At 39.2% G+C, this 12,936-nt stretch overlaps 1 protein-coding gene across 1 annotated transcript in view; it reads left to right on the forward strand.

Moving 5' to 3' along the window:
• Window positions 1-12,936, forward strand: part of trpm3 (transient receptor potential cation channel, subfamily M, member 3) — a 131,133-nt gene that overhangs the window by 90,680 nt on the left and 27,517 nt on the right. Inside the window, 4 exon segments of the mRNA XM_020594295.1 lie at window positions 5,005-5,077; window positions 8,782-8,882; window positions 9,658-9,792; window positions 9,977-10,027. Of these exon segments, the coding sequence (XP_020449951.1) occupies window positions 5,005-5,077; window positions 8,782-8,882; window positions 9,658-9,792; window positions 9,977-10,027 (360 nt within the window).

Consider the following 12,936-nt stretch of genomic DNA (forward strand, 5'->3'; position numbering starts at 1 on the left):
TTTGAGCCACGAACAGAGAAAAGTTCTAGGAAATAAACAATTCCTCAGTTGATTATCAGCAAAGTAGTTTATCAGTTTAAAATTTCATGAACAGATAAACCTATTTCCCTCTTTACTCTGTTTTGGCTGACAGACTGAAGGCTGTTGGTTTATGGTTTAGTACACATCTAAATATTTTATGTTTAAAAACTTCACAGACATGAAATCATCAGCAGAATTTGTGTCAGATACTGAATGAGCTGCCACCATTGTTGATGTATAGACTAAAGAAGATGTGGACTGTGTGAGTGTATGTGGTGTCCGCCTTGTGTTTTGTATGTTCATGTAACAACATCAGCACAGTCTTTGCCTGTCAAATGAAGATGAATGTTTCCTAATCAGCTTGGCTCAGTGCACCATGAAGAGCAGTTTTCTGATCCTCTAAGCATGTAGCTTAGTGTCCGAAGATATGGACCTCTTCCAACAAAACATGGTCACACTGAGAAAGACAGCACTACCTCTTCCCTTTTAATTTTTTAATGTATCTGTCTTTAATTTGTCAGCATTATACCTCCCTCCATCTGCCTTCCTTTGCTTTACACATGCTTTATCCTTTCTGCTATCACTTTCTATCCTCCCAGTCCCTACCTCCATTCGTTTTCTTCTATTCTATCAGTCCCTACCTCCATTCGTTTTCTTCTGCTTATCATCCCTGCACTTTCCCTCGTTGAGAGGCATGTTCTTTTATATCCTGGGATATTCTTGTCAGCAGAGAGATGGAGTGTGACAGACACAAGCCAGTACCCTGTTTCTTGTACTGTATGTTGATGAGTGTCAGTGTAGAGGCAGCGAAATGTCAAAAATACATTCAGCGTTTAAAGATATTTTAAGCTACAGTACTAACCAAGCATAACTATCGTCAACATGTCAAAAATGTAATGTAATGTTCAACCAAAGTTATGGTATAAAAAAAAAAGAAGCTTCTCTACTGAATACAGATAAACATATTCTGGCAAAAGTCTGAGCTTGCTCTTTGGAGAAGATTCTGCCATATATCATTTCCACTGACCAAAGAAACTTCATTAAGAAAATTCTTTTTTTAATATCCAATGCCTGCTTGGTGAAATATATAGTCCATCCTTATCTAATACCTCAGAAATAATTGTCTCTCTTGAAGCTGAAAAGGCATTTCGTTGGGTGAAATGGGATTCTCTCTTTCCTACTCTAAAAATTTGGCTTTGGTTCAAAATTTATATCATGGGTCAAGGTGCAATTCATCCCCATTGACTGATGTGGGTACTTACAGTAATATATCCGTTTCTCGAGATGAGACTGGTATGAGAAAGAGGTGCCTGTTGTCACTCTTTGTCTTTACTGTGGCAAATGAACCACTGGCTGTTGCCTTAAGCGACAATGTTGGCATTAAGGATGTTCACCATGGGGGCCCAGAGAATAAGGTTTCACATATTATTTGTATCTGACCTTTTACGTAGCTTTCAAAAACTCCTGGACTTACTGAAAGACTTTGGTAAAATAGAGGCATCTCTGTTTCAGAGATTTAGGAATCTGGATTAGACACACACTAATCACACTGATCTGTACAGGCACACAGCACATTATCAACTCCAGCTCTCCAGAATAAGATTTTCTGCCTCTGTCCTTAAGTGGAAGGATAAACATCATTACACTGGGGAGTCGATAGTGGTGCGGTAGGTAGCGCAGTTGTCTCCCAACCAGAAGGTGGAAGGTTTGAATCTTGGTGCTGGCAATCCACATGTCAAAGTGTCCTTGGGCAAAATACTGAACCCCCCCGTTGCCCCCTTTGGTTAGAGCCCTCAGTTGAGTTGGCACCGCAGATGGCTGCCATCGGTTCTGTACTGGAAACAAATTCCTTGTGTGTAACATACTTGGCCAATAAAGGTGATTATCCTTACAATTAAATTATTTATACTTATTTCAGTGCCTTCCAATTTTTCTAACAAGTGAAATGGTTAGATCTCCTCCTATATTTGGATTAAAAGACAAGTACATAGATGCTCTGTAATACAGGTGATATGGCCCTCCAAGCTTTCTATACTACCACTGGGCTGCCTACATCAGGATGAGGTTCTATGATATTAGCACCCCAGTGTGGGTAATCATAGAAAAAGAATCAACTGGATCAGTCTCTCTTTGGTTGTTATTATGCATCAGTTTGCATTCTGTCAAAATGTGAAATCAGTATAGATGCCATATCTATGCTTCATGATCTACAGACACTGCATGTTTACTCCATCTTGTAATGATGATGCTCTTGTATATGGTCAAAATGTGAGATTATATAATTGTATAATCTCAACATTGATAATAATTTGGTTTGTTTGAACAACAGGTACAAACATGAAATATTCCTCAAGCATATTTCTATAGGTATATACAGCTTATCAGTTTCATTTCCTGTAACTCTGCCTTCTTTCCTTTGTGTCACTCCGCACACCTGGTCTCCATATATAAATACATATCAGATTAAAAAACTACTTAAATATAAAAAATAATTAACCTGCTTGGCTAGACCTATTGCTTACAGTAAGCACTGAAGAGCTTGTATAAGTTGATGAAACCTGATAGAGAAGATGCTGGAAGAAAACTGATGGCTCACTGTGGGGTTGCTGAGATTAAATCAGCAACTGTGCATTGTCATAGAGGTTGTGTTGCTAAGCCTCCGTATTGTAGAGCCTCTGATAACAGGCATATTCACAGGGTCACCTTGGGGGTGTGATTGGAGGAAGTCAACAGGGAGGAAGTGGAGAGGAAGACAGTGGTAGTGAGGGGTGGGAGGTACAGTATCATCTCAGTGGGAGGTGGTTGTAAGATTAGCATTTGGAGGGGGAGGAGGGGGGATGAAGATGATGGGTGGATAAAAGAGACTCAAGGTAAGAGATGGAAAAACCTGGAGGGAAAGGGGAGACTATAAACAATACCAAACATGTTCTGAAGTCATTTCTTTCCTTTATGGCATTGTCATCCATCTTTGGTCCTGGAGGCACATAAGAACCGTATGTGTGCGCACATGTATACCTAGCGTTACTAACACTGTGGTGATCAAAACCTGTTTACACGGTCACATTTTGGGGACTCAGCCTTCCTTGTGGGCACAAGATGCTGGTTCTCACCATGTAAGTCATTTAATTTTTAAGGTAATGAGGTAGGTGTGTGTGTGTGTGTGTGTGTGTGTGTGTGTGAGGGAATTCTCCATTTTGTTGTAATTATAACTACAGGGTATAATGAGCAAATAGCCAAAATAGAAACCTGCACTAATTTAGTGAATTAGCCTGACACATCAGTACACCCTTAAAAATTATAGGTACTGTAGCTCCTCTTGTTCTCTCTCCCTCCTTCTCTCTCTCTCTCGATTTGCTTTTCTAAAACAGATCTAGTTGGAAAATCATAGCTATTTATATGAATATTTTGACCTTTTACAGTCACAGAACAAGCATATACTCAAGAACAATTATTCTTTTAAACACATTCTCTTAAATACACACACTCACACGCAGCAGTTAAACCAATTGCTCCCTAAATGTGTTGTTAACATCTATGAGAGAAAGCAAAGATGCATTCTAGCTAATACAATCTAGTCACTGGCCACTCCATTCAGACACACACACACACACACACACACACAACCTCATACACGATAATTTACAGTAACTCATAGAAGTGCATGAAATTACACACTACACCGAAAACTCATTGGCATTCCCTGAAGTCCTCGGTCAATACCTTCACATCCCACTGCACTCCTATTTCACCTAGACAAAGACCTTTTAATTACAATACATGTGTCCACCACACACACACACACAGACACAGATGCTCCCCTTATTAGCGATTACATTCGCAATGTATGACACACGCCATACGCATTAACATTATGCTGCACTCCTCATTTCTCTCTCAAGGAAGGAGCCAACATGTCGTCAGGATATGGTGTGAAAATGATAAATGGACCAACAATGTAGATACTGTAAGTCTTTAGTGTGAGTGATATAGGAGGAAAGAGGAGGGTTGCTCTACAACATTGCGGCATTGCCCAAGGGAAGGCAGCAGCAAAGCCTGCAGAAGCCTGGAGCTTCATGAAATAAAGCCAATTCAAGGGGGAGGGGAGATGGGCTGCAGGAAAGAGAGGGAGGTGGGAGGAGATGGATTGGTGGGTTGAAGGATTAGAGGAATAGCTCATCAGGCATTCAGAACACGTGTTCCCTTAAACACAGCTTCCACAAGGTGCCCTTCATACATGCGCACATATCAGCATGCATCCCCACACACATGCTAATACCGTTGTGGGTTTTCACACTTGTTCATGACAGAAAAAAAATCCAGAAAAGCTTCCCCCTTTCTTGGGCTTTCAGTGGCTTTCACCCATCAAACCTTTAGATCATCTCACACAACATAATGCAGCTAAAAGATGTGAAACAATATGATGACCTAAACTGTCCTTAGAGTTAAATATCTTCCTTAAAGCCTAATCCCAAAAACCATTAGACACAGTGAAAGAAAAAGAGCAAAATGATCTTTGATAATGAACAGTGCTATTGGCTCATATAAATTTGGGCTCCTCCTCTCATTCTCTTCAGTTGCCTTCTCAGCAAACCCCTTCATTTTCTCCCTACAGTGAACAAGCAGTGTGTGAGAGTTTTTTGGTGTTCCCTGCTGAAGAGAGAAAAGAAGGGAGGCTGGAGAGGAGAACACAAGGTATATTACATCAGAGTGAGACCTCTCCTCCCATCTCTTTCCCCCTTTGAGCTCCTCAGCTGCAGTTTTTTAAAGTGAAGCAGTTTAAGTCAGCAAAGGAGAGCACTCTCACTCAGGATGTGACTGAATTTCTTTGTGCTATAATCCTTAATACATTCAACTAAACAACAATGCAGTGACATAAGTCACTTCCACACAGTTTGACTTGTGTAGAATTTCTGCACCTTTCCCTCACTCTCTCTCTTGCCGTCTCTCTTTCTGGCTCTGTCTTTCTCTTCCTTTGTCTCACAGATAACAGTTTTTCGGATGGGGTCGGAGGATCATCAGGACATTGACCTTGCCATCCTCACTGCATTGCTCAAAGGTTGGTATGTACAATTACGTGTGTGTGCTGGAGCATGAGTGTGCAGTAAATGGCTTTGAGTCCACTGCCACCCTCCAGACATGTTGTTATTTGGACATTTCTGTACATAAAAGGAGGCTGACATCATTTCAAAAAGCAATCATCTCACAGTCCCCATGTAGGTGTATGTTCATAGATGTGTGCTTATGTTTTTTTCTCCCTCAGAGCTCCATTAAATGATATTTGATCACAGTGGAGTAGGAAGATTCCAAAGCAAATTTGCAGTCTTGATATTATATTAACTTATCAAACAATTGCTTACTTACAGATTTACCAGAAACAGAATTATCTGTAGTGTTCACTAGTTTGCTCCACCATTTATTAGTGTACTTTACTGGTGCTTTCCAGACAGATTTTGTTGCCCGTGGACAAGGTCGGACCAGCTGTTTCACCTTAAGATGAGTCTTTTTATTAGACTAAACTAACCGGCTTCTGGTTTTAGCTGCAAAGTTATTGTGCAGCCATCTTCTCATCTGATCCTTGGCAAGAAAACATGTTCAAAATATACTCCTCCTTTAAATGTGAGTAGGTTGTGGCTTTAGATAACTACTGTGTCAGTTACAGTATTAAATCTGTTTCAGACAAGCCAGCAGTGAGTTCAGCTTTCCAACTATGTGTGTTTGTAAAACCATGATATGAAAACAACACCTGCAGAATAATCAATTAGCATGAACACAGCTGCTTATTAACTCTGTGGCCAGAGACAAATAATTACAGAAACACTTACACTTTCAGTCACCACTGAATCATGGAAAGTGCCATCTCTTTTGATTTAATTTGTATATGAGATATTAATTTCTCATGAGTTTGATAATTACTTTGAAAAAGGGACAGATGGTCTAACCATATACTGTTAAGCCACATGATTCTCAGAACTGGTTTCTGGCCAGTTCCCTAGGGTCCAAGCATAAAGTTTCTTATCTTTACACGTGCACAGTGGTTTACTGTACAGGTAATGTTACACAGCCATTCAGGGGCAATAGGTCCAGACAAGCATAATTTAAAGGCTCTTATCTATATTGGTTTCCCCCTTCGTATATCATACTGCAACACATATAGATTAATCAGTCAGCATGGCAACAGGAGCACAGGCTCAAACCATGATACAGGAAACATCAGTAGAAGGTACAATCCTTCTGCTGTAACAACTCCACAAAACCAGGTTACAGAATTGAAAAGTGAGGACATGACATTTACACCAAACCTCCACTGATCCCCATCTTATAGCTTATTTCCCAGTTCACTGTTTCCCATGGTCCCACCTTCCCATGCCTCCCTATCTACAAACACACACATTCATAGGATCCCAGGATCCTTACTTTTGATTGACTGTTTAGTTGCTTGTATTGATTATTGTTGCTCTTGCCTCTTCAAGGAATATATTGTTAACCAGGGCCAGTAGCATTTGTACACATACACTCACACACACCTACACTGTACACACTCACGTACATGTACAAAGCAACAGTGAGTCCTGTGAGACTGCGTAGCAGTTTGCCAAATATGGCTGACTCTCACTGGAGTTGTTCCTCAGAGAAAGATTTCATTCCACAGAGAGGGAGAGAGCGAAGCAAACATGTTTGCATAATGTATGTGTAGCATGACTTGACTCATGCATCACTCACTGATCTTTAGCTTCATCTCAGAATCTTGTTCTCTTTTGCTGCTACTTTTCCATGTACACATCTCTGTCATGCATCCAAGTTGAATCTATCTATCATTTCTATTCAATTTTCTTTATGCCCTTTATTCTTTATCATGATGTGATAAGAATGGCACTTAAATGAATGAATGAGTGAAGAAAGAGATTGAATTCAAATAAAAATAAGGCAAAATGGAAAAGAAGAGATTAGAGAAGGAAAGGAAGAGAGAGGAACACAAAACAGGAGCAAAAATGCTTTATGGTTAACAGCATGATGGTGATTTTACATACAAGTCCCATTCTGCAGGTGAGTACGTTGCATTAAGGCTTTTAGTTTAAAAAGAAATTAGTCACATCCTTCCTGAGAGCTTTTTAAAAAACTAAATATGAAGAATTAAGCCACTGTCTGAAGCTCAACAAAGCAGAACACAGCCATGAATACACAGTCAAGGGACAACAGAGCAAGAGCAGCGAAAAAGAATAAAGAGAATAAGAGTGTGAGCCCTCGAGAATAAGACAGAGATTTAGGGAAGTGTGAACAGACAGCGAGTGAAGGAAACTGCAGCTAAACACACATGGTGTAACAGAGGTTTTGGAGTAATTGATGGGCTGCTGTCAGAGGTAGTCAGTATCCTGAAGATTGGACCCATAAAGTCGTATGGCTGCAGTTTAAGCTGCCTCTAGGCAGAGTGTAGCCATAGGCCTTTTAATAAAGTAAGGCCACCCTGCCTTTTATTGTACAAATATCTCCACTTAAGCGCTTATCAGTGGGCTCTGCATCTTATTAGCAGGGCTTCATCTGACCTCCCACAATTAAATCCTAGTAATGCCACACAGGTCTTTAAGTCTGTTTTTATGGATAATGACACACCGGTCAACAGAATGGAGGATGCAGTAGATAAGTTGTGAATGTTGGTCCTAGTTTAGGAAGAAGCATTTGTACAGATGATACATCCATCACTATAAATAATAATACAATCGAAAGGAACATGAGTTCTATGTTTTTGAAGCCCATAGTTAAAAAGGAAGTTATAGAGATAGTGAATAAATGTGGTAACAAAACATCTAGTGATAGTGATGGTATCACTATGACAACGGTTAAATGGGTTCTGTTTTGGGACCTAAATTATTCATATTATACATTAACGATATATGCAAGGTTTCTGATTTAGTGAAAGTGGTCTTATTTGCTGATGACACTACCATATGGGCATCCGGGGAAAACCTACAGCAACTCTCGGGACAGGAACTTGAGAAGATAAAGAAATGGTGTGACAGTAATATAGTATCTCTGAATTTGGATAAAACTAAATTTATGGTATTTGGGAATCGTAGAATCCATCACTATAAATAATAATACAATCGAAAGGATCATGAGTTCTATGTTTTTGAAGCCCATAGTTAAAAAGGAAGTTATAGAGATAGTGAATAAATGTGGTAAATGTTGATAATACATTTGTGGATATGTGTGAAATTATAAGTGTTGACATATTGACTGTCTTTATATGTTTGAAAGAATAAATAAAAAAACAAAAAAAAAGAGATAGCATTGCATAACATAATGATACTGGTGTACTTACTGAAAATGACACAGCCTTGTCTGCACACCGGTTGTTATAATAATTTATATTACACTGGATTTCTCTAAAGATTGAGAAGAACATAAAGAGCAGACTGTGGACAGTTGTAGTCTTTCTCAGACTTACAATGAAAACTTAAATGCAGTGTTTTTTTTGTAACATACTACATTACGCTGAAAGTGTCTCACATTGGTTTATGTAGAGCAGTTAATTGTGAAGAAAAATATCAGCATTCAGCAGGGGTAAATAAGAATATAAACATACAAAGTCATTATTAATAAATATGACAAATTAGTAGAATTCTTAAAACCACAAAGTATGTTTAACAATTTATAAAGTAACAACTATTAAAAATCATACTAGCAGATTGCTCTATAGTCTGGAACTTTGTATCAGTGTGATATATAAACTCTGTCCATCACCTTACTTATATCCTTTGTCAGGTGCCAACGCTTCCGCTCCTGACCAGCTCAGTTTGGCTCTGGCATGGAACAGAGTGGACATCGCTCGCAGTCAGATCTTCATATACGGACAGCACTGGCCCGTAAGAGCCATAAACCTTCAAACAAGAATATACATACTGCAACTGAAATACTGATTGTATTCACAAGGCTTCTTTGTTCATGATGCATGCTATTTCTATGATATGCTGCACTGCTTAAAAAGGCCTTTTAGCACATAATTGTTTTGGCATTGTGCCTCAGTCTTGAAGTCTATAGTACAGGTACTTTTTTCCACAGCTGATAATATTAATAACAACTGATTTAGTGCACTAGAAATGCAGCTCAACATGTTTAATATTCAACACAAAATCATTTAAAAATGATTAGGAAGTGAAAGGTGATACTTTCCCTTTAAAAGGGCAATTTGGATGCAGAAAAACAACTGATAGGTCATGGGTGAAGGATTCAGCAACTGACAAATAGGTGCATATAAAAGCAAAACACCGCTGTGGTTACCTGCCAACATAATTAAAAAATATGCATTCCTAGCAATTTTCAAACTGCTTAAATTGAAGCTGTCTTGAACATTTTATTTCATTTCACTTTTCTTACCTTGTGTGGTCTGTGGAGGAGAAAGGTATAATGGGGGAAACAAAAGGAGAAGCATAATTGAATATTAAAACAGATCGAGTGCAGCTCTACCTGCATGCTGTGTGATACAACATAAAGCACAAGTCCACTGGATTTTTACAGTGAATGCTAAAGTCACCTGTTATAATAGTGTAATTCTGCATAGCCTGCAGCATGTTGGTGTGTACTGTGCATGGTATTGCCATTATACTGTGTTGTATATATTCTTTGTCACGTGTGTGTTAGGTCGGTTCCCTGGAGCAGGCGATGCTCGATGCCTTAGTTCTGGACAGAGTGGACTTTGTCAAGTTGCTGATTGAAAATGGAGTCAGTATGCATCGCTTCCTCACGCTTTCCAGATTGGAGGAGCTCTACAACACGGTAATAAGAAATGCATATAAGTGGGTTGTGAATAGTTGTATCATCTTTTTTGCAAATAGTTGACATGAGTTTTACAAGAAATGCTGATAGAAAAAGAGCACGGTGCTTGTTGTCCTAAGGAACTTCAGATGGAGTCAGTGTTGGTAATATCGCCCTTGTTGTTTTTGATTGTTTTATTCAACAGAGACATGGACCATCCAACACACTATACCACCTTGTCAGGGATGTCAAAAAGGTACGAGCATCACTGCTGTCCCTGTAGCTCTGTGGCTGTTCAGTTACACTGTATGGGAATGTTGGCTTGAATGTGTATATTAAGGAAGACATGTTTGACTACATAGACTTTCCATTGCTTTTTTTGCAGTGTTGGGTCTCTGTTTGCATCAATTCGTGTGTCTATATTTTGGTAGTCCTTGTTGCTGTTAACTGCAAATAGAGGCTGGCCTTTCTCTTTCAGCTGGAGTTGCGGGCTGCAGTGGCTGTGTAGAGCTGTGCACGACTTTCATCCGTCTCATAACTCTTAAGAAATTTACATGGTTCTTTTCTCTGAGGCGCACACCAGCATTGTAAACAAGCACTACATGTATTAAATATTGTTTTATCCACAGAACTTTTATCTGAGCATACTGAGACCACAGTGGAACTGCTGTGAGGCTGATAAAGAGCTAGACCCACCATTTATTTCTGTTTTTATTTGCATTACTAGTGTAGAACTATTTCGGTTCTTCTTACCATTGCTAACTCTGAGAGACGAGACAGTCCAAGCAACTTCAAAACAGTGCTGATTTATTCAAAGGATCACAGGTAAAATTAACATTACACGCTCAGGTATCTTGCACCTCCAACCTGCTCGCAGGCAGATGTAAGATGAAAGACCCTGAACCCACCAGGCCTATACATTATATCCCCTCAGTTGGGCTAGCCCCATACTACACAGAAACGTCAACCAGGACGTCTCTGTTGCCAGCTCTGCAGCTGGCCATAGCAGTAGTCAAAACATGAAGCAAATCAATGTGTGTGTGTCTGTTGATTAAGTGGTGTGTAACTAAAAACATTCTCACGACCTCTAGAACATGTTGTGATATTAAACATAAGAACATATTATGGCTAAGGCTACAGTTATACACATCATAATAATAATATTAAACACCCTGTCTGCTGACAGTCATCAACTCTTCTCTCTAGTTATCCTTGACCAGATGTACCCTGTAGAAACTCATAAGCATGACTAAGCATTTAACAGTCTAACTATACATCCTATCTCCACTAAACATTTCTAATACATAAAGTATCTATCCAATATCTATCTGACTAAAAATACCTAACACTAGCTCCAACATTTAGTGTGGTCTTTTTGATTTGAGGCATCGGTTCATTTTTGGAACAGTAACACTGCCCAGTCACAATAGACTTGGAGTATTTTTTTTATATCAGGACTGTGTCACGTTTAGACAATTGTTTCTTTAACCATAAAGTGGGCTCCACCAAGGCCAAAAACTACTATTAAGTCTTCATTATATTTTGCTGCACATCTTCAATAGCACCTTGATAATTAACAGCATGAAAGACCAGAGTTTTACATTCAGCACATGTCTGCACACCAATTAGAAGTAAAACCCACTGTTGAGGGGTGATGGAAAGGTCAGAGGTGTTCTCTAATTGACATGTTACTGATTACAGTAATGCTGCATGTTCCTCTGGGAGTCTCAGAAAATGCTTTATGTTGTAATCACCCCTCCTTTACCTTCTCTCTGGTTTAAACCCAACTCTGATTTCAGGTTGGGGGCAGAGAGAATATGCACTTTACAGTTTGTGACATCTCACTACCCTTTTTCACAAACATGCAAAACATACACTGTAATGCATGGCGTAACATTACCATCTTTTTTTGCTGAACTATGTGTAATTGCCATAGTGTAGCTGAATGTTTGTGTGTCATTGTATCACTGAGTAGTAGGATGTTGATTATGTTTAACTACTATCCTTCAGATTAAGGCACCATATCGCCGCCTCTTCCTTTTTTCTCATTCTTCTTCATAGATTGTTGTGTCATAAAGTCAGCAAGTGGCAGTTTTTGATTCGGATGCAGTTGTTGTTCTAACAACAGACCTAAGGTTGCTATGTTTAATCTGCTATGCTCATTAAATTGTTTGAAATTCAAGTCAAAAAACAGGGAGAATCACAGAAACTGGGTCGTGGACTACAACTGCCAAAAGAACAATGCAGTTTTAGGCCAAAGGTTGGTAGCAATACACTCTAGGCCTTGAGTCCCAAATATGAGGACAGTCTGGAAGGAAATTTAGATTTAGTTTTACGTCTCAGTTGGATTTATTCTAGTTGAAAGAATCAACCAGAATATGTATTGAGTTCATTAGTTCTGTAGGTCTCTATTGCAGTTATTTGTCATTTTCCATACATTTGACAAAAAAAAAGAAAGCTAAACAAAGGCAGCCGGTTCTTCAGCTGATTAGTTGTTGTTAATCCCTCGACTGTGCTGTGTAGAAGCAGAAAAGATAAATGTAGGAGTTTTCAGTTGACCATCTTCTCCATTAGTAAGTTTTACTAACTACACCGGAGAGTTAAAGACCACCACAGCTTAAGCTCTTAGTGTATTCACACAAGATGTAGAAAAAACAGAGTTTTTATATATAAACTATATATGTGAGTAGGATGAGGAGATGAAGATTTTTCTGCTTTGAACTGCAGATGTATTAAAAGACAAGGCGTATCAGAGGCTCTCTTTACTTCAAACTGAATCAGCTAGTCTGCAGGGGTTTGGCAGCTGTGTTGCCAGACTTTACTGCCAGGAAAATTGAATCTCTGGATATGAAGTCACTAGGAATGAGTAGGACAGAGCAGATTACTCAGATGTCAGATGTGTAAGGTAATTGGTATAGCACAAAGGAACAGTGTGGGTCAGGTAATGACTGCAGGATCTCTAGCTGATGTTGCAGACCAGAGGATGAGCAGCAGTGAGCTTTGACATAGTTATAGTTCTCATGTGAAACTCCTGCTATTTCAATAATGATTCTCTCCTCCAGTGCTAATACTGACCTATGTGTCTTTCCATGCTATTAACCCTCTTTCCCAGGCTTGTGTGTCATTACCACTTTCTCACTCTTTTAATTTCTTCAAGACAGCATT

Source organism: Monopterus albus, unplaced genomic scaffold, assembly GCF_001952655.1.
Source record: "Monopterus albus unplaced genomic scaffold, M_albus_1.0 scaffold23.1, whole genome shotgun sequence".
Lineage (NCBI taxonomy): Eukaryota > Metazoa > Chordata > Actinopteri > Synbranchiformes > Synbranchidae > Monopterus > Monopterus albus.